General features: G+C 30.4%; 1 protein-coding gene across 3 annotated transcripts; it reads right to left on the reverse strand.

Annotated features, from left to right (window-relative positions):
* Positions 1-4,369: 4,369 nt before the first annotated feature.
* LOC143225461 (uncharacterized) lies at positions 4,370-26,472 on the reverse strand. 3 transcript variants are annotated; one of them, XM_076454907.1, is made up of 8 exons: positions 25,953-26,472; positions 20,056-20,145; positions 16,780-16,929; positions 14,699-14,965; positions 13,532-13,657; positions 10,369-10,698; positions 6,931-7,081; positions 4,370-4,515 (listed from the first exon to the last, which is right to left on the reverse strand). In XM_076454907.1, the coding sequence occupies exons 2-7, from the start codon at positions 20,135-20,137 to the stop codon at positions 6,966-6,968; spliced, it is 1,071 nt and encodes a 356-aa protein (XP_076311022.1). In that variant the 5' UTR covers positions 20,138-20,145; positions 25,953-26,472; the 3' UTR covers positions 4,370-4,515; positions 6,931-6,965. The 3 variants fall into 3 exon arrangements, with proteins under 3 accessions (XP_076311022.1, XP_076311024.1, XP_076311023.1); XM_076454909.1 differs by lacking the exon at positions 25,953-26,472 and adding an exon at positions 22,875-23,099; XM_076454908.1 differs by lacking the exon at positions 25,953-26,472 and adding an exon at positions 22,749-23,099.
* Positions 26,473-26,900: the final 428 nt, after the last annotated feature.

A 26,900-nucleotide genomic window follows, 5' to 3' on the forward strand; every position in this document is an offset into this window, starting at 1 on the left:
ATGCGAACCCGCGACCCTCAGATTACGAGTCGCACGCCTTAACACGCTTGGCCATGCCGGGCCCCTGCAACGAAAGAAGAAACTGAAGAAATCCAATCATTATCCCTAGTAGCCACAAACACTGCCTGATTTATATTTAATCATCATTGAAGCTGTGAAATCTATGTATTTTAATAACAAAAATAACTTCTTTTTGACACATCCCAAACTATATCTAATTGATCTGATCATAGTTGACAGGTCCAAATACAAAAGTCAGGGAGAGTTTATAGGACAAACGAATTAAAAAACAAACAACCTTCGTACAATTCCAACATTCCACTTCACATCTATTCATTACTCATTGTCTTCTGCTTCTTCACTTCACTCTTTGGTTAAGAAATCTCATTCAATTCAGATAAACTAGTTTCCAGTTGGTATCACCTGCTGACTTTTCTGTTTTAAGTAATACACTAGAATTGAGAAATAATGATAATAACAATCGTTTAGCATTATGTCACAGGGTATTCACTTAATGAACGACATTTTATAAGTGAGATTACATATTAAAAAAAAAATCATTACAAATACAGATATGCAGTTACATGCTAAATACTAGATTGCATTTTTCTACATATTATTACAACAGGCATTGATTTTTTTTATTATAGAAACTGACATTTCTGCTACATACCCCACAGAAACAATGTCTTGTACTTTTCAGTTGCATCACTTAAAAGACTGGCGCCACCTATGTAAGATGTTTGATAAACAGTTTGTACTTGTTTTTAAAATTCTTTTTTGTTATCTGCTTCATGTTGTACCAACCATTCTATGTGAATTTCGATTATATTATGGTTGAAAAATATTGAACATAAAACTATATTATAAATTGTATTCTCAAGATAGCTTGTGTGAGTATTAAAACTTTAATTAAAATAAAATACACAACAACATTTCGACCTTCTTTGGTCATCTTCAGATTAACAAAGGTCATCAAGTCTTCAAACAAAGGTCTTCAGGTTAAACTGAATATGACCTCAGAACGTCGAAACATTGTTCTGTACTTTATTTTAATCAAAGTCTTAAGACACATACCAGATTATAATATTTCATCGAAAAGTATTCACTATTTTAAATTTTCTACACATCATACGAGGGCTATTCAAAAAATACGCGGACTGTTTGAATTGCGCGGCTCCAGTTGGTTTCAGGGTAATCCGCTTGGTGTCGCTAGATTTGCACAAATCAGCTGATTACGACGCCATTTCCCGATTGCAAATATCTTTATTTGTGTATTAGCTACGCGGTTTTAAGTGACGTGCGATTTTTTCGTTTGGCGGATTTGAGAATGAATGACATGAAGGAGCAACGACTTGGTGTGAAATTTTGTGTTAAACTTGGAAAATCTGTGACTGAAACTTTTGCTATGCTTAACACGGCTTACGGTGATGTTGCTATGAATCGTACGGCATGTTTCAAGTGGCATGAACGTTTTAAGGATGGTCGACAGTCCATTGAAGATGATGAGCGTCCTGAACGTCCTTCCACGTCAACTGACGACCCACACGTCGACAAAATCAACACCCTGGTGCGGGCAAATCGACGTCTGACTGTCAGGGAGCTTGCTGAAGAGTGTGGGATATCAGTTGGATCTTGTTACGAGATTTTGATCGAAAAATTGAAGATGCACCGCGTTGCTGCGAAATTCAGCCATCAGAACTCGTGAGTTTTTGGCCAAACACTCGATCGCTGTTCTTTCCCACCCCCTTACTCACCTGACCTTGCTCCTTGCGATTTTTTCTTGTTCCCCAAACTCAAAAGACCCTTGAAAGGAAGAAGATGTGAGACGATTCTCGAGATTAAGGCAAATGCGACGAAGGAGCTGGAGGACATTACAAAAGAAGCGTACCAGGACTGTTTCAACAAGTGGAAACACCGTTGGGATAACTGTGTGCGTTGAGGAGGAGAGTACTTTGAAGGGGTCCCAGACCTGTAACTTCTAAATAAAGTACATTTTGTTTTATGACGTCAGTCCGCGTATTTTTTTAACAGACCTCGTACATACATTTCCCAGACAATCAATAATTGTCTTAATAAAGCTATTTGATACATTTGATAAAAAATGATTTAAAACACTATTAACTGATAAAAATGTTATTCTAAATTTTGTTAATTATTTTTCCGTAAATAATTATAAAACATGATACTGTAAACTAAACACACGTACGTAACATTAAATTTAGGTCACATCCAAGAGGAAGTTTCCCAGATTTAACATTTAATGTTATATTTTACTAATTTACATTTAACATTGGTTGAAACTAAATGTATATGTGATTTATGAAAGGAAATTGTAAAGTGTGCATGATTTTATCATAGAAACTGAGATACACTGCTGGCCAAAATCTTAAGGCCAATGAACACAAAGAAAAAATATGCATTTTGCGTTGTTAGACTCAACCACTTATTTAAGTAGAGCTTCGAAAGATGAAAATAAGAAAAGGGAAAATAAAAATAAAAACTTTTTAGCATTTAATAGGAAAAATGTGAACACTATGAAATTAGTCTAAATACTAGACTATTTTTTCTTTATGTTCATTGGCCTTAAGATTTTGGCTAGCAGTGTTTTAAAAATTAACTTTATGGAGTCTACTTGCAGATTTAATAATTAAAAATCATATTGGTATTATCATTGGAAGATATATTTTTTCTTGTCAGTTTTGAATAATATAGCTTTAACACTTTTACAAAAATAAATTACTTTCGTTTTATTTTTACTACTATATGTTTTCAATGTCCAGTAATTACAATATACAATGAACCAATTATTAACAAGTGCAACATTTATGGTATAATTGAAACTGATAAATAGAGCAATTAGCTCCAGACGAAATACAAAACCTAATTAAGGCTTTTATATCACTTACATTTCTAGTTGTTTCTTGTTAAGCACAAAGTTATACAATAAGCCATCTGTACTATGTCCAACTATCAAATTTTAATGTTTGAGACAAAATGTCGACATTAACAATTTTTTTTAGAAGATTCATTAAAAAAAGACAAAATTATCATTATTGCAAAATTAGTCATCTTGTCAAAGACTGTTAGAAGAAGAAAATGTAGGAGCATAAAAATGACTAGTAAATTTTATTTTATCCTTAAATTAGACTATTTTTATTGATTGTCTTAGAAAGGGTAATAGGGATGGATGGGTTTAGTGAATGTAATGGAAGATGGAATAGGAGTGGATTGAAGATATCTATTTTGAGTTGAAATAAATCACATATATTTATCTTTAAGTTCAATTGAATAGTAAGAAAGGCAGAACTAGAGAGTGAAAAAGAAGTGCTAAAACGTCAGTCAACAATGAAATGAAACATTGGAAAGCAAACAAATACTCAACAGCCATAAAAGTCCTTAATGATTATTAGTTTCGCATGAAAAAACCTAACTTTCAAAACAAAATCTTATGTTTTATTTCATATTACTTTTAACCATTCCAAAATACAATTAAATGATATCGATGGAAATGTTTTTATACAGTTCTTATTTCTTTGAATAATGGAAAACGTTTTTTTGTTTTGTGAAAATTTTCATAATTTGTTGAACAGTTGCAACACGAATAGAAAAAAAATGAACGCTAAAAACATTCGAAAATGTTCTAGAATTAACCAGAATGCTGAAAAAATTTTCCATTTTCTATAAAAAGAAATGGCGTGTGAACAGTGTTTATATAATCATAATGTGGAGAATAAATTGAAAAGTAAACAATTTAATTTAGATAAGAGTTTGGTATGACTTTCTTACATTTATATAGAAGTCATGAGCTTTAGCATGACGCTACACTTTTTCTCCCTCATTAAAATTTGATATTGACAAACAATTTGTCAATTTATGTGTAACATTTATATCATGAATCATTTTTTATTTAAATTGTACCATTCGTATTGATTTATTTGAGAGAATACTTGAAATTATTATTATTTTTTTCTCAGTGAATAATTGTTTTTTGTTTATGATGAAAGGGAAGTTTGGTGAACAAAAGTCACTGAAGGAAGGCCCGGCATGGCCAGGTGGGTTAAGACGTTCGACTCGTAATCTGAGGGTAGCTTTGCACGAAATTCAAAAACAAACAAAACAAACACTGAAAGAAGACCCCGGTTTTTTTTTTTAACAAAACTCCAGCTCGCCACTTTTGATACGTTGAGAAAGCTAATACAGTGATAAACTTGAACCTAATGCTGTTTATATTTTCTGAAGCATATTTCAAAATATAAAAGTATTAAACTGACCTAAAAGTTATTATTATTTGACGACAGGCAATCACACATAAGAAAACTAAAGATGTAACTTCAATAGTATTTTATTTTATATTGAATGAGGACAAGTGATTTTTACAACATATATTAGAAAAAAATAATTTATCAATAATTTATCGCCACAAAAATAACATAAGGTTTTGTTTCCACAGTAGAAAATCATTCTCGACGAGAGCGTCACCACTGTTTCGTTGGTTAAACACACAAAATACACCTGTAAGAGTAAATAAATTATAATATTAATATATTATTTTCACATTGGTTTTTTGTTAAATTAAAACAAACATATCAAAATGTCATAGTATTACTCAACCCTTCTGCTTTTACGTTATCGGAATGTTTTTCTTTTTAGACATAAATATGTTTCAAGATAACATATATTCAATTTTGATAAATGTTATTAACAAATGTCTAGAGGAAATGCATTTTTAGTAATATAAACTACAAAGAAGTTTTAACTCCTTAGAAGTGGATCATCTTCAGGCAAAGTATTGAAAACAACAATTACAATATCTAAATTTTATTCATAAGAAAAACTTACTCTGAACTTGCTCACAGTATTACATTTTATCACCCTGAAGAATCTTCTCTTAGCATTTACCGTATTTTACGTCCTGTAAGACGAACTTTTTTCTTTTAAAATGCCTTGAAAAATCCCCTTGTATCTTCTAAGACAAAAGTGATGGGTTAAGGCAAGAGGTTAGCTTAGGGTCTACTCAAAACGGCCTCTCATACAGATCGTAATTTTATTATTTATCAATTACAGGTATTTTCAGTTGCATGAAACACTCAATTTAACTAATATTGTCGACATAGTGTGAAGAATATGATGTATTTGACTGTATTTACTCAGAGGTTGAAAAAAGTCAAGGCTGCATCGAAATGTTGGTTGCTGAGTCAAAATATTTTTTCTTAGAATTGTCTTTCCAAAATAAGGGTGCGTCTTCTACGATGTTGCGTCTTACAAGGCGTAAAATTCGGTAATTATGTTGTTTTTTGTTAGATATTATTTTTGGATTTCGTTTGAAACTATTAGAGAGCTACCTACATTAGATGTCCTTAATTTTGAAGTGATAAACTAGAAGGGAAGCACCTAATTAATACCACCAACCGCCAATGCTCAGACTCCTTTTTCAGAACGAATTATGCATGAACTGTCATTTTATATGCCAGTTATAAACTAACTTTTATACGTGAGTATAACGTACTCACGGTCCCAGAATGCGGAGGGTGATTTTTATTATTTTCCTTTTTTGGTAAAGTGACCTAAACTTCACAGACCGGCACGTAATCACTGAGTTGCGCTGGGCCTATTTTCCAAAATTTAATCTAATGTTTTAAAAATGCACAATCCTTACAATAATCATAACATTATTTCTATGTTAGGTCCAGTTTCTCAGTTTACAATAACTAAACAAAATTTAATTTCTTTTCCTTGTTTCTTTGTTCTTAAGCTATTTATGTTGTGTCCACCACGAGTATCGAAATTTTGCTTTTTTGATGAGGGCCCGCAAACCTATTGCTTAGCTACTGGGTGCAAAATTTGTTTTAGAGTAAAGTCACATTGGACTGTATCCATCACGCGAATCCAACCCCATGCATTGTCAATCCATAAACTTACCACTGTCCCCAACAAATATGTGTTGTTAATTTTTATTTAAAAAAATATGCAGTATGAGAGACTACAAGACGCGGAAATATATTGAAATAGTTTTAAAAAGTGTTCAAACTAAGTAAAAACACACATCTGTTTATATTAATTTGCAAGGTTTCTGGCGAAAACCCTTTGTCAGACAGTTTTAAACCGTGTTATATAAAAATAATAGACACATAGATTTTTTCTGAACCTTTTCACTATGTAACACGGTTTAAACTGAAAGATTTTAGTTAAAAGGTGTAAATAAATAAAACTTATGTCCTAGCCATGCGATTTACCTATTTGAACACTTTTTTTCATTATTTCGTTAAATTTTCTAAATACACAGTTTGCTAGTATTGTTGTAAGTAAAGAATAACTACAAGGTTCCATTATGAGTGCAGATCAATAAATATTTAATAAATTAATTCAATAGATTCTACAGCTTACGTATAGCTATTTTAAATCAAACAAAGCGGATTAGAAGGAACTGCACAACATCTGATTTGGTTTATGCGGTTATTACAACAAGAGGGTAAACAAACGACCATATAGTTTTTGAACGTAAGTCAATGAACTACCTTTTTTTGATTTTCAATAATGTATGAAGTTAGGGATGACGCTTTAAGTCCTCAGTTTTTATGGATTTTTTTTTCTATACAGATTTCAGTAACTAAAGGGATTGTTGTAGAAAATAATCCTGTTAAATAACTGTGCCAAAAGTTATACTAAAATACGTAATTTTATATAAAGTTTGCTTTAAAATATTTTAGAGAAACATTTTAGGTTCATGAGGTTATTATAACCGTAAATCTTATAAGAAAGATTTTAAAAGAAACTCTGGAATAAATTAGTCTTAAACTGAATATAATTTAAATTATCTCTTATAAAGATTAATTACGTACGAAAGTTGGTTAATTAAATACTGAAATAATACAGTCTGGACCTTAAAGTGCACATTCGTTGTTTAAACAGAAAAGGAGTGTCACTGACCTGGTTCACCAGATTATATAATGTTGTTCGAAACATTAAATTACACAAGGAAGCTGAGTGTAACGAAGTGAAAATCCATTCTCTGAATATTTGTTATTCATGGCTGTGTTCGAATTGCTCTTCACTAACAACAAAAATGGCCTGGCTTTAGCTAAAAAAAAGATATTCAGATAAATGAAATCTTAAGGTTTTCAGTAAATATTAAAATTCTAAGTAATGTGTTTGTTGAAAATGATATTTTTGATTTAGATTAATCTAATTGATGTGTAAAAGGAAGTTTTATTAAGAGTAAAAATTATTGTTAGATAATTTACTGTCATAAATAAATGATTGATGGCTTCTTTATAATTTTTAAATTTTGAAATATTATAACAATTTATTTGAAAGCAAATACTTTTTGTTTAGAATACTTGAAAGTGTAACTTTTAAGTATTTTCTAATTAATATTAACATTTGATCAGAGCAAAATGTGTTCAGAGCGAAATTAAAAAATCAACCTGACAATCAGTACAGCTAATTGAGTTTACTTCTTTAAGTTTCTATATTAAAAAATTGCACTGTGCCAAACACGGTTATAGAAACCCGAGTTTTAGCGTTATTTACCTTCAGCCTAACTACCGAGGTAACGTTTCATCAGATGGATATCCTCGTCGTTGAAAGAATTTTCAAAATTAATACAAATAATATATCACCAGGTTCAGCCAACTTAGAAAAATTAGGTTATTTATACATAATTGTATTAAGTTAACAAAACAAAACAAAAACATCTATAATAACTTCGAAAGTAGAAGTAAATTAAGTTGTGGATTTACAATTCATACCAAATAATCAAGGTTTGATTATTTCCTTGCTTCATTTCTATGATAATTATTCTGGTTCCATTAATTTATATAGGTATATATGTATGTATATGTATATGTACAGAAGCAACAAGATATCTAAACATTTAAATAAATGTGTTGTCCTTCGACTAACAATTTCAAGTACTCTGGTAATCAAAAAAGACATAATTTGTTATTATTGACAAATAAAACCAAAATAACTCTGATGAATTTATCCAGATAATGGTTTAATAGTGTTGAAAATTGGTGTATTGACTGAAGTGAACGACCTTTTTTAATGGAGTAGATTTTTTCAACATGTGTTGTACTTTAGAATGACAAAATTAAATGATTAAGGTAAATCAATCAAATCAGTAATTCTAAGTTTTAATTCCTTTCTTCATCCTTGCACATAAAACACTCAAGAATATAATATTTAGAATTTTATAGCATTTATTGAAAACTCCTCACTTCATGAATTTTTTAATTTTTTTCCACTTTACTGTTTATCACAAAGTCTAATAATGTACTATAATTTATGGATTATTTTCTGAATTTTGTACTCCTCATTCATTTATTCTTTCTGCATTTGCTGAATCGCATTTGTTTCACTAAGCATTACTTATTTTTAGAATTATATTTATATTTGTTTATTTGTTGTTAAGCGCAAAACTACTCAATGGGCTATCTGAGCTCTAGCCGCCTAGAATATTGAAACCCAGTTTATAAAATCATCTAATAATTCAACGCGGAAAAGTTTTTATTAAATTTTATGGTCGATAAAACTAATTCAGTACAAAGATAAAAATAAGAATCTTTAAAAAGGCAAACACAAAGATAAGTTGAATAAATATAAACAAATCAGTTGTAGGGTTATAAATTATTTCCTTTAAATACATATATATATATATGTATATATATATAATTAAACCAAGCGACTACTTAGTTGTTGTTTTTGATCTGTAATTTTCTTGTGATCAATTTTATCATATCATCCCTTGAGTTTTCTAAACTTTTTTCTAACTATGCGTTCCTGTTGCATTATTGATATATGCATTTTACGTTGCTTGATGTTTCATATACGTTTGGTTCTTTACTTGTGTGTAATGTTTATAATCCAGTTATTTAAGTTTATAATGTACTTCAAATACATATAATTTAGTAGGTGAGATCCTTGTAAATGAGCAAAATAAATAAGTTGAATAATAGATATTTTTATAATAATTATTTAGAAACTGATAGTGGAAAAAGCTAATGTGATTGTTTTATACTAAACAGTCAGGTGTGGCATTAGATAAAAACGTTAGGGAAAATGACAGAAAATAATAGTATATAATATAAAGTAGACTTAATAATTACCACTTATTTAATTATTATGCAAGTTACCTTAGAAAAGTTCCTTCAAATTAACATATGTTTATAAATGCTTTCTGGTCTATCATGTTCAAATACGAAAATGCCCATTATTGATACGAAAACTTTAAACTGTAGTAAGATAAATAGATGTCGAACCTCAGGGTTAGAAGAAAATTTTGGCTCTACCCAAAATCGTCCAACAATCTTATTAACTTATATACTCTATTCTAAACTTACTCTTAAACTAATTTGTATTCGATATAATACCTTGTGAAGAGATGATAAAAATACAGTAAAACTGTTCTTGTAAGAGCCAAATATAGCTTTCTTGTAATAAATTTTTAATTCCTACACTTCGCTTACTAAACATATAGTAAGTCATTTCTTTTGTAACATACAAACTTATGCTTTAGCTACAAAACCGTAAAAAGAACGAGCAGTAATAAAGAGATAAAAATGAAATTTATGGTATTAGTAATATGCATAAAAATAATATATTTAAAATTACACAATATCTTTAACAGTACCAAATGAAACACGAAAGACATGACAATAAAAATAACAATTTATACTTCTATTCACATAGGTATAAGTTGTATTGTGAAAGTAATGACAGATATTTGAAGATATTAACAAGAGTTTGTTTTGAATTTCACTCAAAGATATGCGAACAATATCTGTGCTAGCCATCCTGGCTTTAACAGTGTAAAATTAGAGGGAAGTCAGTTAGCTAATCATCACCACCCACCGCCAACTCTTGGGCTGTTCTTTTACCAACGAATAATTGGATTATACGCAAAATTATAACACCTCCACCGCTGAAAGGGCAAACATGTTTGGTATGATTGGAATTCAAACCACGATCCTCAGGTTACGAATCGAGCGCTCTAACCACCCGGCCAGAGCGGGCCGTAATTCATGAGAGTATTTGTAAGAATAAAACTGTAATAACAGGAATATAAAATGTACCAAAACAAAAATAAAAATGAAATATAGTAAGACTACGTAGAGAAAAGTGCAATAATGCTATCAAAAAGTCGAAATTCGAAACGTTAACATCATTAAATGAAATTCGATTGATATTAAAAATCAAACACTTTAAAAAATTACATTTCACAGTAAATTAATAATATTCGCAAAAGCATGAAAAAATTATTTATATAATAAAGATACAGTAATAAAATATTTAGTTACTTATAATAAAGATACAGTAATAAAATATTTACTTATAACATGATACAGTAATAAAATATTTACTTACTTATAATGACATTGTTGTCAATAAGCTTTATTCCACAAAATCTATCTTCCCCAACAACCAATCCATCTGATGACCCTTGAGAAATACCAATAAAATCGTCTTCGTTGCAATCTGCGCCTTGACCGCCACGGTTTGCGGGCAAGCCCCAAGCGAAGGATTTCGGCGTCTCAGTTTCCCACTTAATGGCACAAAAGTTTTCTTCCACTCGGGTACAAACAGTGTATCTCAGATTACTTAAGTAACGAACTTTTCCATTTATCTTTGGTCCCCAGTTGAAGCTACGAACAAGATCGTTAGATTTTCGATGGTACTGTAGACATCCAGGAGGAGCTGTGTATATATATATATATATAATGAAATAAATAGCTTTCATACTATTAATCCCATTAATTGTTAATTGGTGATTAAAATCAGCGCTTCTAAAGAGTAATGAACTTAATATAAAATATTTTGCAAAATCTATTGTTGATCCAAACCGTCAACTTAAAGTATTAACGGATAATGCCTGTGGTAATAGCTTCCAAATGCATTGGAGGTCTTCTACCTACCAGATAAAATCCAAATTTGTTTTAAATAATTTCTTCTTGCTTCATATATTATGTATTATTGTATAATTCTACAACTTATTGTAATAACTGATGAATTTTTAACATCGTCCTTTAATCTCAATACATCACGTTCAGTATGTTAATGATCACCTGATTAGTCAATTAAGTTTCTAAAATAGGTTATGCGTGCTTATTAAACAAATACTTATTGCCTGAGTACTTACTATCAGGTTTTACTGACTTAACTAACAAACAAAAATACGTTTCCTTAACGGCTGCATCTATAAGAATACAATGGTTGTGCTTATTAGAATACTCTAAACAATTTGATACAGAATTTAAGGAATAACCCAAGACATTATACAAACAAAAGCTCTATGTAACTACGCCAATAAGTACGGTGCTAAGTCAAAAGTTACACTAATTATATTATTGAAACGTAATTCTCTATAACCAAGAACAAAATCTATCTGAATCTTTTAGTTTATTTTGCAAATCTCCAAATTTTCTTTTAAATCATTTAAAAATTATTTTTAGCGTCTTTAAAAAAATAACTCATTATTACCTTTTCAGGAATATTATACACATTTCGAGTATTCTCGTGAGAACGTAATAATATACGAGCTAAACATTTTACGTTACAAAAACAACAAAGCTGGAATAAAGGGAGCAAACATATAAAGATGTTTTTGTTTGTTATTAAGTACAAAGGTACATAAAGGGATATCTGTGCTGTGCCCACTAATGGTATCTAAGCCCGTATTTTAGCGTTATAAAACATCATATATACCACTTAGTTGTTAGGGATCATAAAGATCGGATATAAAAAAAAAACAGAATGAAACTATATATATAAGGTCAGAAGTGGTAAAGATATTGTGTAAAGGTGGATAATTTTAATAAGAAGGAAAAATGAAAAACTTAGTTCTTTTTTTATTGCAACTGGAATGTATAACACTTTTTCTTTCTTGTTTTTGTAATCACCGCATCCTTGTATGTTTGACCCCTTTATTCTAGCTTCGCTGTTTCGTGTACATAAAACGTGTTAGTCATATTTGTTTCATTATTTCAAAATTAATTACAACTGGTATTTCACCGAAATGGCACACAATTTTAGCATCTTATAAGCACTTTGTCATTCATTCCCTCATTTTATGTTTTCCACGTGCCCGTAAATCCACTGTTCTAACCAAATGACTGTAAACAACAATTCATTTAAAGTTATCAAACAACGTTAAAAATATTAACGTCTGTGATATTAGTTAAATCCTAACTTACATTAATATCAATGAAATTTTATTTTGTGCCGGTCCTCTTTTATTAACTACATGTTTTATCTTTTTATCAAAGAGAAGAAAGACAATAATTTTATGACGTCTTGAATACTTATTTCTTTTAATATAAAAAACGATATGAAGATCCCATTTTCAATGTGATGTAAGAGTGTTTAGATCTCTTCAGAAATATAATAATACTGGCGTTTCACATTCTGGGATTCCAGCGTTTGGAAACAGCTGTGGTAATACTCCAAATTTTTGTCCCAAAATTTAATATTTTATGTATAGCCATGGCAATGTGAACTCATCCTTGTAAATTTATTTAAGTCAATACCGTGCTTTTAGATTTTTATATTCAAAATTATATATATATAAGGTTTATACATACGGAGCTGAGTTTATGTTAACTCTTAACGTTAAGAATCTTAAAGTTCCATGACCAATCTTGATTTTAACATAGCTTAAAATACAATTAGTTTTATGAAATTAAAATAAAATTAGTTTTACAGTGTAATGGATTTACTAATGTATGTTCATTTTAATATTGACCTTTGTTTTAGTTAAATATATACTTAGAAAAGTGTATAACTTTCACTTTTAAATGTGTATTGTCAAATTCTCGCCTATTCACTAAATTTGTAGAAGATTCTTGAGCGTAAGAATCAACAGTATATATATATATATGTGTGTGTGTGTGTGTACGTCAATACCACTGATCACTAAAGAGATAGCTAGCTCACCGTTAAATGAGTTGTAGCTATATCAACTCAGAATTAATTCGCTCGTCGTGAACCCTCGATAAGATATCAAAGAATTTCCAGATCGGATAAAACACTCAATACTGTTTGTTTGTTTGAAGTTTAACACAAATTTACGGATATCAAAGCCCGGTTGCTAGCTTTGTAATTCCCCAGACATACCGCTGTGCCACTATAGGGCTATTGTTTGTAAGTTTAAAAATATTTGTATATAAAACTATATTTGTAATAATTGTTAATCCTTATTATAAATTTTGTTGTCGTTTGTATACTAAAATACATTTATATTGAGAAAGACAATTGTGTATATCAATCTTCTTGGCAAGTTTTATAAATATCTCTACATTTAATTAACTTTTAAGTTAACATTTAACTTTGTTGCAAGCTATTTCAAATTGTAATATGCAACATAATAATTTGGAGGCTAGTCCAAGAAAAATTATAATACGTATTAACAGCATCACCATCATGACATACATATTTACATTTTCATAATTAGTAATTCTCTATATCAAGTATGAAAACAATGTTTCATACTTAACTATTTATTTATACTTTACTTTTATAAGCAAAAACTTACCCATGTCTAAGCTGTTACATTTTATCATGCTAATTTTGATTTTCCATCGACGTGTAACATTGTTACCGTTGCTGACCACGCTAAGAACTACAGGGTTTGCTGAGCCTCTTCCTAAATCAACATAAACTAAAGAAAAAATAGACACTTTATTTCATTTAATAATATTGATAATATCACTCAAGATGTTGATTTCTTATAATTATTTTACGAATGCAAAATTATTTATAATTTAATTTTTTTTCATATCTTTTATATATACAATTAAAAGGAGCAAATCTTAGCAAGACTTTGCTGATATAGGTGGGATAAAAACACTGAAACATTAGTCTTTTTTTAGGGCTGGTTCCTGTTTTTAATAACTTTCATAATGCAATTATTTTTAACATTGTACTACTTTCAATCATATATAGATGTATACGTATGTAAATGCAGAAGTGCCATTTTAACTTCAGCTCTATTCTTTATTTCTTTTTTCGTTTAAGAATACAAGTTTCGTTAACAATAAAAATATTTTTTGATGAAAGCGTCTTTAGATGTCACCATATCACAAAAAAAATGTTGATATGATTTTTAGTAAGCAATTTCATGAATTTCTATATTTTAATTAGTGTCGAACAAATAAATAATTAGGTTTTTCCGTGAAACACCTTATTTAACCTAAAACATTAAGGTCTTATTTATTTAATTAAGGTTTAAAGTTTTGAACCTCTGTATTTCAGTAATCTAAAGCTGTTTAACTCTTGTTTATAAAACCAATTTATGAACTCACTCTACTTCACAACGAATATGATATTCTATTTACTCTTCAATATGTTTCATCTAAACAATAAACCAAAAAATATAATCCTGAAATTTCCATTCCTATATGTCACGTGCTCATTTGTTTTAGCATCCTTTCACTATCGTTATTCAAACAGGAGCTTTTCCGCATCCACCAAACTGCTGAAGGTTATAATGGCAGATTGAAGATATCTGAAACCGGTGGTTCCATAAAGTACCCTTAAGAGTATCTGGGAATTGAACTTAAAATTGCCATAATAGACGTAAAATGGTAACATTTGGAGCATCTTCCTAACCAACTATTTCAATAAAATATCTAGAAAAATAAAGCAATCACCCTCTTTGACTTCTGGAGTTATCGGCACAATACGAAACGATTTTACTTACGATGTTGGCCAATGTTATCGCCACATAAAACTGGCAACTTTTCTCCTATCGTTGTCCTCACCATGAATGAATCAGTTGTGCACTGACCATTTTTGTCCGGTTGTCCCAGACTAAATTCTAAAAAGTCCAACCTCAACTGACACACGTCTTTCACTTTTTCAATAGTTACTTGACATGTGTCCGTATCATTTTCACCATCTAATGGGTAGTTACGATGGACAAAAACGGTCTCGTTCTTCGTTGTGGTATTACCACAGGTAAATTTCTCTGTAAATTTAAAATGTTATGAATAATGTAAGTGCTATGAATATAAAAACCATGTTACCGTATTTTAACTAAATACAATAATTCATAACACCTAATTTCTGTCATAACTGTATTTCTAATCAAAGTATAAAAATCAAAACAAACACTAAAAATGAAGAATTTGTAAACCAGAGCAAAATTACTACCTTTATGTATTACTTGCTTTTAAATTCATAACACTTAATATATCCTGTTTTTCTTGTTTTATGGCATTACAAATCTACCAGCATTTTGTCACTAAACATCTTTTGCTCGATAAATACTTATAATTATTACGTTTAAAGTGTAAAAAAAAATTAACCTTAAAACAATCTTACGGGAAGATAAGCTTATTTATCAAGGACCTAAAATCTATGCAAATGAAAGGAAACAAACATTAGTTACATTGTTTTTAATAAAGCACGAAGTCACATAATGGGCTGTAACGAAACCCCGTTTCTATCGTTGTTTGTCCTCAGACATTTTACTGTGCCACTGAGGAATCGTTCATTTTTCATTTGGCATAGTATTAAAATATGACCTAGACATTTCTAAGTTTAGAAGTTATTGTTTAAATACATGTTTGTGTTCAGAAATTTTTCGATGACAATATGATAAGTTAATATAAACTCAAATATGTTAGTTCACGTCAACAATTCTATATTTATATAAATGCCAAAAACGCTTTGCCAAGCAATATCTGCTAATGTTACGTAAGTAAGCTTCTTTCAGATGTGTAAAGTGAACACATCTATTAATAAGTTAATATTCATTATTTCATAAGCATTTGTTGATACGACTTAACAATGTAAATTTGGTCGTTACAATATTGGTGATAAACATCAGTTGTTTTAAGCAATAGTTACCATTCATATATATATGAGGTTTACGTCTTAATAAACAGAAATAAAAAGTTTTAGCCATTTTAAGTTTTTCTTTATGATTTGTTACTCATTTAAGCACAAACAAATCTATAATTTACTGATTTAGGCTAAAAGAAAAACATTTATTGTTGACAACATATATACTTAGTAAACTTGTTTTGTTTTTGAATTTCGCGCAAAGCTACACGAGAGATAGCTACGCTAGCCGTTCCTAAATTTAGCAGTGTAAGACTAGAGGGAAAGCAACTAGTCATTACCACCAACTCTTGGGCTACTCTTTTACCAACGAATAATAGGATTGACCATCACATTATAACGCCCCCACAACTAAAAGAGAGGGCATGTTTGGTATGACGGGGATTAGAATCCGCGATCCTTAGATAATAAGTCGAGTATCTTAACCACCTGACCATACTGGGCCAGTAAATTTTAACTGGCTTCTTAAGTTTCTGTTGCAAATAATTTTAATATATTTAAATAAAGAAATTTATTGAAAAATAATTTTAAACTCTATTATTTATCAGTATACCAAATTTTTAAAGAGGAGTATAACTTTTACCTGTCAATTTTAAGATCAAGTACTTTAAGTAGAAACAATTGAATTATGTTGTTATTTTTATTTAAGAGCTTCTATTATTATTCTGGAAGCCTTTCAATAAGAATAGACTTAGCAGATAGCCCAATGTGGTTTTGCTAAAAGAAAACACATACTCAATAAAATTAAAAATTAAAATAAAGCTATCAATAAAGGGAGACGCAAAGTGAATTAATAAAAACCACAAATCTCTGTGAACAAGTAAAAATAAAAAATATATATATTATTGTAAAATTAATAAGAAAATTCTGTTAATGACTGAAAAATAGCAACAAGTCTAAAATGTTTAATTAGAAAAAAAACAACAATTTAGTTACCAAGACAACAGGCACCAAATCCGTTGGCACAGTTGCCAATTCTACTTCCTCTTCTATTAGAACACTCTGCGGTAGACAGACAAATACCTTCTAAACCATTACTTCCAATGCAGTTAGTGTTTTGGTAACGAACTAAATTCAAAATTCCAGCTGAAATAGAAACAGAAAATAAACTTTAGTGTACAAAGTTTAATATGATCTACCAACATAAACATTGGAAGTGTACATGTTTGGAAAATAGGAGATTATTTATCAAATTAAGATTTGTGAGCTAGAATTCAGGCTAACTTACCACAATGCAGTGGAAAACAATACGTAACAACTTTGTCGAATTCAAAAATTCACGTGGTTTAAATAAAATATATAATTGATCAAATAAAAACTTTTTTTTTGCCATTGAGCTGTTATATGTATTTAGAATGTTTAAGGATGAACTTTAAATTAAAGTAGAAATATTTTTCAATACACAATTCAAGGATACAAATGAAATTAGAACGTATATTTTCTTATTGTTAATAAATCAATAGTTAAGTAATCCAGTAAAAGACCAATACTTTTACATTTGTTTCTTCCACGAGTTTTTGTTATTTGAAGTTAGGCACAAAGCTACACGATGGGTTATCTGTGCTCTGCCTACGACGGGTATTAAAACCCGGTTTCTAACATTATAAGTCTACTGATATACCGCTGTGCCAATGGTTGCTCCACAAGTAAAGGAAAATAAAAGGCATTTGTGAGGTTGTTCTTTTTTAAGTACATAGGTTGATGATGACCTGCGTTTCAGATCATTAAATGGCGAAGTTTCATAGCAGTGAAGATGATTTCACACAAAAATACGATACTTTATAACGAGAGCACTTTGATAAAACTGACCTTTCTTCTTCGATTTGCCCTTAAAAAAGAGCGATCCACCTTTCAAAAGCGCTTTGATTGTAGGGTATCGTATCTTATGCTAAATTAATTTCTTAAACCTACTTGTTTCTATAACATCATTCGTGACTGGTGAAGGCGATTTACATTACTTTATAACAGCGGTTTTCTTTTCTTTAACATGTGCATAATATTACCAATTTTCGTCCTCTTTTAACTAAAGTCATATGGTTTATAAACTTAAAATAGTACTAAACATATATGTCAAAAACATATATGATTTGCTTCTTGAAATGCCTTCCTTCTCAGTTTTTATGAGTGTTTAGCCCTCGTACCTTCGTCATTTTATACTCCAGCTCTTTTTTTTAAATATTTACTTTTAGAAGTTTTGTGTTACTAAGCTACATGTTTGATGTTTAAAATTTTTATTTTATTTTATTAATTACGTTTGCGTTATAGTTTCTGATCATTAATAATTTGCCTTGCATAACGTTTGTTTTGTTTCTTCTTTTATTTAATTTAATTCACTTTTCTTTGCGAGATGAAATTTGAAATTTGTTCCATGCAAAAACAAAGAATGAAACTCCCCTGTTTGTTGCTTTTCTTGTGTTTAAATTATTTGTTTATTGTCAAACAAAAAGCTACACAATGAGCTATGTACGTTGTACCCGTCAAAGGAAAAAAACAAATTTTAGCAATATGAGCCATTAAACTAGGCTCTGCACGTGTGTGTGTATTTAACTCTTGTTAAACTGACCATGTTTTTCATTGCACATGGAAGTTTTCCTATGCAACATTATTATAAAGAAAATGTTTTAGCTTAAAGTGTTTTAAATTCAATACCAAGCCTTAGTTACGAGTGGGACCACAGGTGACACACCAAAAAACCTTTTTCAGTTCGCCCAAAAAAAGTGTTTATTTCTTTATGTTTATTAAACATAACTGTACTGAGTTAGCCAAGAAGATAGTCTGACATATTGACGAAGAAAAATATCAAATAAAACCTGAACAAAACCTATGAAAATAAGCCAAATATTTTCATTTTAAAAACATAGAAAGAAAATAGTATCCTTAAAGAAAATTTAAACAACACTGAAAACACACGCAGGAGCACCAATAATCTACAGCAGTTTAAGATTAGACATAAATGGATTAGAATCAGATCAGTTATCTTTTAATAGCCTACAACCTAGCCAACGTCTCTTTTCTGTCATCAGATTTGATTAAAAAACAAATCAGAAATAGGAAAATATCCCTATGACGTCCCTAAGATATTTCAATTACTTATTATTTCCACAAAAACAATATTATATAATTCATATTAAAGAAAAACAGTTCTTACAATACCTTGTTGCACTTTTACAATTATCAGAAAACCTTTTACAAGTTACATAAAGTTATGTTAGCAACTGTGTCGTTTATTGTTTCCACAGCTATTTATGTGTGTGCTTTCTTATTGCAAAGCCACATCGGGCTATCTGCTGTGCCCACCGAGAGAAATCGAACCCCTGATTTTAGCATGGTAAATCCATAGAATTACCGCTGTACTAGCGAGGGACTAGCTATTTATGAAACAACAATCTATGGTATGAAAGGGTCATCGATATTTTAAATTTTACTAGTAATCTTACACCAAGGATATTGAAACGTATTCATCGTTAAAATGCATTACATCATGTTCGAACATTTGCTTTACTTTCAAATTTCTTTAACTTCGTCTTCTACTATGTTGAGGTAGCTAAAATTTGCATAATTTGCAAATTTCTTTAATATGTAGCGTCTCGATCCACACATTCGAAGTTAATATTTTTGGCTGAAATTTCTATATATAAAATTTTGTTGATATTATCTTATATTATTTTACTATGAATATTCGGTTATATATCTTATTAATGGAACAAACTACATATTACATTTCATACTAATTAAAAACCTATAATTGTTTTAGGTTTATGTAGCTGATGTTTATGTTTTGTTTCTGCAAACTCATATAATGGGCCATTTATCCTCCATCTCATACTTTCTACGTTGTAAATCCGGAAATTTAAAAATTACTCTAGAGATATTTTTACGGTTAATATTAACTAATATGAATCTTTGCAAGTAAACCAGCTTTACTTACTAATCAAGGCAATTACTAATGAGGTCTCAAGTGTCCTTTATTCAGGCTTACAGTCTTATAAACAATGTTACTGTTTCACTGAATTCAACTGATTAAATTTTATTACTTCATTTTAATTAGTCTTAAACAAAAATAACCGTCTAGTGACTGTTATGGTAACCTAAGTATTTCTTTCTTTGATATTTCATTCGACATCTCGAAAGCAACGGTATCCAGTTATTTCCAATAGAACAATAACTGTTCACTTTCACATACTGCACAATGAATGTGTGTATTATACCTACCAAAGCTGCTTGGTTGAAACTGGCCTTTTGTCAAAATGAAGAATGCTAGAAAACACACCGCAGTTGCATGTCTGATTTTCATGGTAGGTCCTGCAATACAAAACTAAATTTTATTTTAAATAATCAAATCTAGAAGTGCGTAACTATTATTGAAGAGAAAAAAATTACACAAAAAATGTATTTGTGACTGTTCAATAATTATTTAGTTCTTTATAAACAACATGATTTTTTTATATCTGTATAGAGAAAATATACTTTACCTACTTGTATTAGTCATTGGATAATCATTGTGGAGACTGTTATGGTACGGAATAGTAAGAGTTTATAATGTGGCAGCATTTAATAGTAATATTATCAGCACCGGGCTATTCTACATGTTTTTCATGCCTTTACATTTTATCTATAATTCCCAAGGTAGGAAAATAGCATTATTCAAGAAAGTTTCTAGCTTTGACATTCACCAGGGGATAACTGGGTCAAGTGGAGATTGGGCGTTTCCTCATCTGAATCCCTTGCAGAAATTACAATGTGCTTTCTGATTAACATACAGAGTGATTCTTGTTGTCATATTGTAACATGAGTGAGCAGGTTTTACCGAATTGTACCTGAAATTTGTCACAGAATGTCAAAATACTGACTAAATTTTACAGATATCAGAAATGTTCACCTATATAAATGTTAAATAACTTTACAACTTTACGTACGTAAATGTTTACATAGATAACCAATTTTGTTTCATACGGGCTTAAACAGTGTTTTCATAGTGTGTCCGTAACTCTAACTTGGATATGAGAACTCTTTGGTAAATTTCTGCTTTTGATTGTCAGTAACATGTTTGTGTGTTTTTATATAGCTTTACCATTCGGGAATTGCCCAAGTACTCTTGCAACTTTAGGATTAATTTTCATTTGTACGGAAGCCGTTTGACTTTCGCTTGTAACACGATTAAGTTAACCAGTGAAATTTGTGTATAATTTGTCCCCCATAGAATAGAAGAGCATATTATAGGTTCTTATTTAAAATAAAGATTAGCATTCTTAAAAAGAAATCCGAAGTAAGAACTTCGATATATTTTAGCTCAGACCACTCTCTTTTAGTGGTTCACTTATATATTCTAGCTTATTTTACTGGAGACAACGTGCAGTAGTAGAAGCATGATGTTTCATAAAGTCTTTATCTCCTTTACTAGTCACACGCGTTTTTTTATCACACATACAAACACATAATCACTTGTTCTGACTATAAACTGTATTGCTGTAGTGTTCCATTGTACCGTACGACAGTACAATGTTGTTTATCGCAAACTGTAAGGATGTTGATAAAAATATTTGTTCTTTGTATATATTTGTTTTCTGTCGGAAAATACACCGACATACGAGATTTATAAACCTTCTGTTTTTGCAGACTTGGACTTCTATGTTTTGCTGGAAATCCTCAATATAAAAAAAATTGATTATGTAGAGTAATTGAAAGGAGTAACTAGGTGTATGACTGTATTAAGCAGTGTCACTCATTGCAATGTGATTACTTAATACAGTCACAGCCAATTAATCAATATACCATACTCTAGTATTATTGCAGTTCATTGAATATGTAAGAATAGTTTGTTTTTTTGATATAGTTGACAGATATGATACATATTTGACGATATATATATCTTGATGGACTATACTGGTATCATTTATATTGATAATTAACATTGTGACAAAGTTGGACAGTATAATAACTACGTAACAATAGTTTATATTTATTGCATTAGAGTACTGAACAGTAACGTTATTACATGGAGTTAACATGTTTTATTCATCAGGTAATAGGATTTTTGTGTTTAACCGCAAGCCTCCACCTGATAACGATTTCTTGAATGACATTGAAAAGCTAGAATTAAACATGATAAATATTTTACTGTGTGGGAAAAAATTGTACCTTCTGTGTCATTTGTTTAATTAAACTATAGATGTACGAAAATGGCGCTGAAGCAATTTTATCTTGAAGTTATTATTATTTACTTTAGGTCTTAAATTTGTTATACAATTATCCCACTTAAAGTAAAATCATATGTATATCATTATTGGTTATTGTTAACATTTTTAGTTGTGAAAGAGTTAAGAATATTTACGTGAAATCATACATAAACGAACATTAAAACTATTCATACGTAAGTATTTACTGCTGCGGAAAAATCAGTTAGAAATTCTATAGAAACCGAAATACAGAAATACTTTCTGTAAAACACAATTTAAAACTAAAGACGTTTTCAAAAACCAAACAAACAATCTACATATATCTACGTGTAAATCATCTTTTCTACTTTTTCTCAGTGGCTCTCACATTCTCCTACTTAAATCAATAAATGCATTATTCAAGCTAGTTAAATATTAATCGGAAATATATAAACAGCTATAACATGGCACAATCACTGTTGTGAAATAATAACAATCACCTAATCGCTTTTTTTTGCGTATCAGATATCTAATAGTTAGTCATAAAATCTGTAATGTAAATTAGTTGTCAACAAGCTAACGATCGTAAGCAAACATTTAATGTAGGTAGCTCTGCATTTGATTGTAATATGGGAACTATGAACAACAAAAGAAACCTAGACACGTCTCCCTAAACATGACTCATAACTGATCGATGTAAAGTAAAATTTACTTCATTCGTTCACTTTATTAGATACACCTATATAATACCGAGTAGGTCTCCCTTTTGCCTCCAGGACAGCCTGAATTTTTCGAAGCATAGATTCAACAAGATGCTGACTACATTTCTTAGGGATTATGGTATATGCTGATTCCACAGCATCACGCAATTCTTACAGATTTGTCGGCCACATATTCACGCGCAGATTTCCCCGTTCCACCTCATCCCGAATGTTCTATATTGGATTGAGATCTGTGTAGGCCACTGAAGTCACTGTCATGTTTGTGGAACCAGCTTGGCGAAGTTTCTCCAATCTTTAATCGTTCAGTTTTGGTGGTCTCGTGTCCACTGTAGCCTCACCTTCCTGTTCGTAGCTGACAGTAGTGAAACCCTGTGCGGTCTTTTGCTGCTGTAACCCATCCACTTCAAGGCTCGACGCGTTGTGCGTTCAGAGAAGCCATTCTACACAACACTGTTGTAAAGAGTGGTTATCTGAGTATTTGTGGCCTTCCTGTCAGGCTTAACTCTCTCATTAACAAAGTGTTAACAAAGTGCTTGCTGACACGTTGTCCAGCAATTGCGCCTGCGATCATATGAAATGATCTTGGAACTTGGATCTTACGATTACAGAGATCAAAAACTAGCAGATATCAAATGTTTGTGTCATGGCTAAAAAAATGTGACATTGGTTTGAAGAAAAAGATTTCCACGTTATGCTAACCTTATGAACTTTGAAATACTTGCGTCAGTTTGTAATAGTCTGTTGTAAGTATCTTCTATTTGTTTACAGGCTCACCGTCCAAATGAAACATCCAAATGTCTTCTCTGAGAGCTAGCTACGTTTAATGAACAATCTGGTGTGATGGACTCTGTGATTTAATTCAAAGTAAAAAATTAAAAAAAACTGAATGAGGCCACAATCTATAATATAGATGCTTAATAAATATGCATTTGCATTTCACATTAGATGACTGATCACCAAATGGTGGACTTTTGTAAGAATGAACTAGTAAGTGTGATTGATATTATTTTATATAACATTAGTTTTTGTTTTATAATATGCATAATATTACAAATTCTAATCTTTCTTTTTTTTTAGTTTCTTGAAGTAATAAAGTTCCAAACCTGTACTGATGCAAGTCGAAAAAAGGTTATCAAAATCACTCAATATATTGTATTACACGTTGTTCTCCTATTTTCAGTTTCCATGGGTTTCCAGTCTTCTGGTTTCGTCACTTTTCCATCGCTTTTTCCAAAATTCCCTTTCAGAAAGTTTATCTCAAGCGATGTGGTTGATGTTTATTTAGAGTTTTTTATTTTAATTTATCAAGTACGATTTTTGTTTTAGTTTCTTTTCACGAATCATTTGTCTTGCATAATTGCCAGGTTTGTTTAGTTTCTTGTGTTTTTCCTTCTTTTTATTTGGAGTAATTCACTTTTTTCTGCGAAATGAAACAGTAATTACTTGACCCAGAATGTTTCGTGGTAATCAAACCTAATTTTCTTTAAATAAAAATTCTTCGCCTCTTATTTAATAATTTTAGGAACAGTATGATAAAATATAAGGCCTAAAGCTAGTAGAGTGATGAACTGAGCACTATACTCAGCAAAACTTTTGCTATAAAAATTTAAAAAGTGCATCTAGCTATACAATAAATTATCACTGAAAAACTGTAGATAAAAGTTGTTTAAAATAAACTAAAACCTTTTGTTACAATAATACTCAAATTCTGTACGTTTAAAATACTGCATTAGGCCCAATAAAGTATTAGCTCTTAAATGTTAGCTAGGTTTAAGCAACTATTCAAAGAAATCGAAAAGGCTCTTAAAATGTTCTGGGCATTATAATACAAACCATTTTTGACGGTATGATCATACAATTTTTTGTAGAAGTTGAAGCATTTCCCCGCGTCTAAAAAATGGTTCCTTTTAGATAGTAGTTTATTTTTGACACCACCTCGCCAAGAATTTCAGTATTTTAGTTATGCAATGTATGTCGTAATTGTAGAACGTTTATTTTATCTACAATATGTAGCTGGTTATTTCCGAAGATTGGAAAAAACCGTGTTACGTAAGAATCTACTAAAAGTTATTGGGTAATGTGAACTTATGAGGCCTGAAAAACAGTATAATTGGCTTGATTTTATGACTTAATCAAAGCAGCTTGTTTGATGATAAATAATCCATATAAACGCATTTTCTGTTAAAACAGTGTTAAAATTAGAACTATGGTAAGTCTTAAACTTAACTATTTCTTAGCATAAAATACATTTGAAAGTAGGTGAATTTTACAAGTTTAACATATTTCTTGTTGAAGATTATAGCATATATAACATTAAGTCACTAACCATCATCACCTTTGTTTGTTTGTTTTTAATTTCGCGCAAAGCTACACGATGGCTATCTGCCATCTCTATTTAGCAGAGTAAGACTAAAGGGAAGGCAACTAGTCATCACCACCAACTGCCATCTCCTGGGCTACTCTTTTACTAACGAATAATGGGATTGAACGTAACATTAAAACGCTCCAACGGCTGAAAGAGCAAGCATGTTTGGTTTGACAGAGATTTGAATCTGCGACTCCCAGATCACGAGTCGAACGCCTTAACCATCACCTTGAAAATATTTATAAATAGTGTTTCACTAAAGACGTAATTAGTAGTATCCAGGTAAATAATGAACCACAACTACATGTACATATATATATATCAAAACTCTTAACAAAGTACTAATAATCCAAACCTATGTTTGTTGTCCTTTTGGTATTAGCCGAGTTTAGTTTCTGAAAACTTAAGACAGAATGTTAAAGTTCTAAAATAGTTTTCAATTCTCTGCATTTGAAACTGCACATTCGTGTATTATCAAACAAATCACACATTTTGCACACATCATGCAAAATAACGTATAAAACTGTGTACTAAAAAAGGTATAACCTGAAAAACTGAAGATTTTAAAATATTTTCGATTAGCATTATTGATGAGTTTAAAAATAAATATATTAATATATTTTTATATTTTATAATAAACTATTATCAAGTTAATAAGAGGTGCTACTCTTACAAACTAATCGTGGTAGTCGGATAAATGTTAACTAAGTAACTGTTAGTTAAACTAGTTTGTTTTAAGAGCACATACTACAATTTTATTGGATGCATAGATAATTTCATAGACGCTTTTAACTAATATCATAATAGATAAAACTTAAAGTGGTTCATTTGAAGAAATAAGGAACGTCTGATTTAATTATATCTCACCTTCCTCAGATGTGTTTTTCAAACTCAGTGGAAAAGCAAAACACTGAAATACACAACTCTGCAATAACGTTGCTCACAAATTCTTCGTTGCTAAACAAGGAGCTCAGCTTTGTATTGTATATTTGACCTATCCTACTGTACAGACCTAAGTTTGAGGTATCTTGTCCCGGAAGTCGGGACAAGTATGTTGCAACCATACCTTTTATACTAGTTAAACAAGAAGTTGTCCCCCATGAGAACGCTCTTCTCGAAACACTTGCAACAGCATGCGGTCAATGATCTTACATGAGGAAGCACTCGAGGCTCGCCTGTAGGTGGAGAATAACCTTAACATCCTGTAAAATAAATAACAAGGGCAGAGCGTCGAGAGATTAACTGAGCCAACAAGCTGATATGTATTTATCTTCTGTTATGTAGTTTGCAATAAGTGTTTAACATAGGAAGCTATACAGAAAAAATATCTGTGGTCGAAGGAAAAAAATTGGAAAAAACAGTTTTTTGTTGTATCAGCAGTGATGATGCTTTTTTGGTCGTATTCGAGCTTAAATTGCAAAACTGTTTAAATTAATTACACTGAACGTCTAATTACTATAGATTCAACAGTATGTTAACTTTTTAATAACAATGTCAAATAGTTATAAAATAAGCCTTTGTTATTAAAGAAACGAAGTGAGTAACTTTACCTAGTCTTTTGGGGTTTTCTTTTTATCATTTAATTACGTTTTAGTCGTTTACTAACAAAAAAAGATTAAAACTGCAAAAATCCACCAAAGCTAGATGATAGTATTCAACATTAATTCATAACGTAGAACTTTAGTTTTCAGCTCTATTTTTTATTCTTATGGTTATAATAAACGTGTTTATTCACACTCACAAGAACATGAAGACTGTAACAAAATGTAAATATTATTAAAACATCTAACTCTTAAAACTATCGTCAGTTAAAAA

The sequence above is a fragment of the Tachypleus tridentatus genome, chromosome 9 (genome assembly GCF_004210375.1).
Source record: "Tachypleus tridentatus isolate NWPU-2018 chromosome 9, ASM421037v1, whole genome shotgun sequence".
NCBI lineage: Eukaryota > Metazoa > Arthropoda > Merostomata > Xiphosura > Limulidae > Tachypleus > Tachypleus tridentatus.

Coding starts and splice junctions, on each gene's coding strand:
- LOC143225461 (XM_076454907.1), bottom strand. CDS start 20,137: ATGAAAATCAGACATGCAACTGCGGTGTGTTTTCTAGCATTCTTCATT. Junction 16,930..20,055: donor GTTTCAACCAAGCAGCTTTG/GTAGGTATAATA, acceptor TTTCTATTTCAG/CTGGAATTTTGAATTTAGTT. Junction 10,699..13,531: donor ATGTAACAGCTTAGACATGG/GTAAGTTTTTGC, acceptor ATATATACACAG/CTCCTCCTGGATGTCTACAG.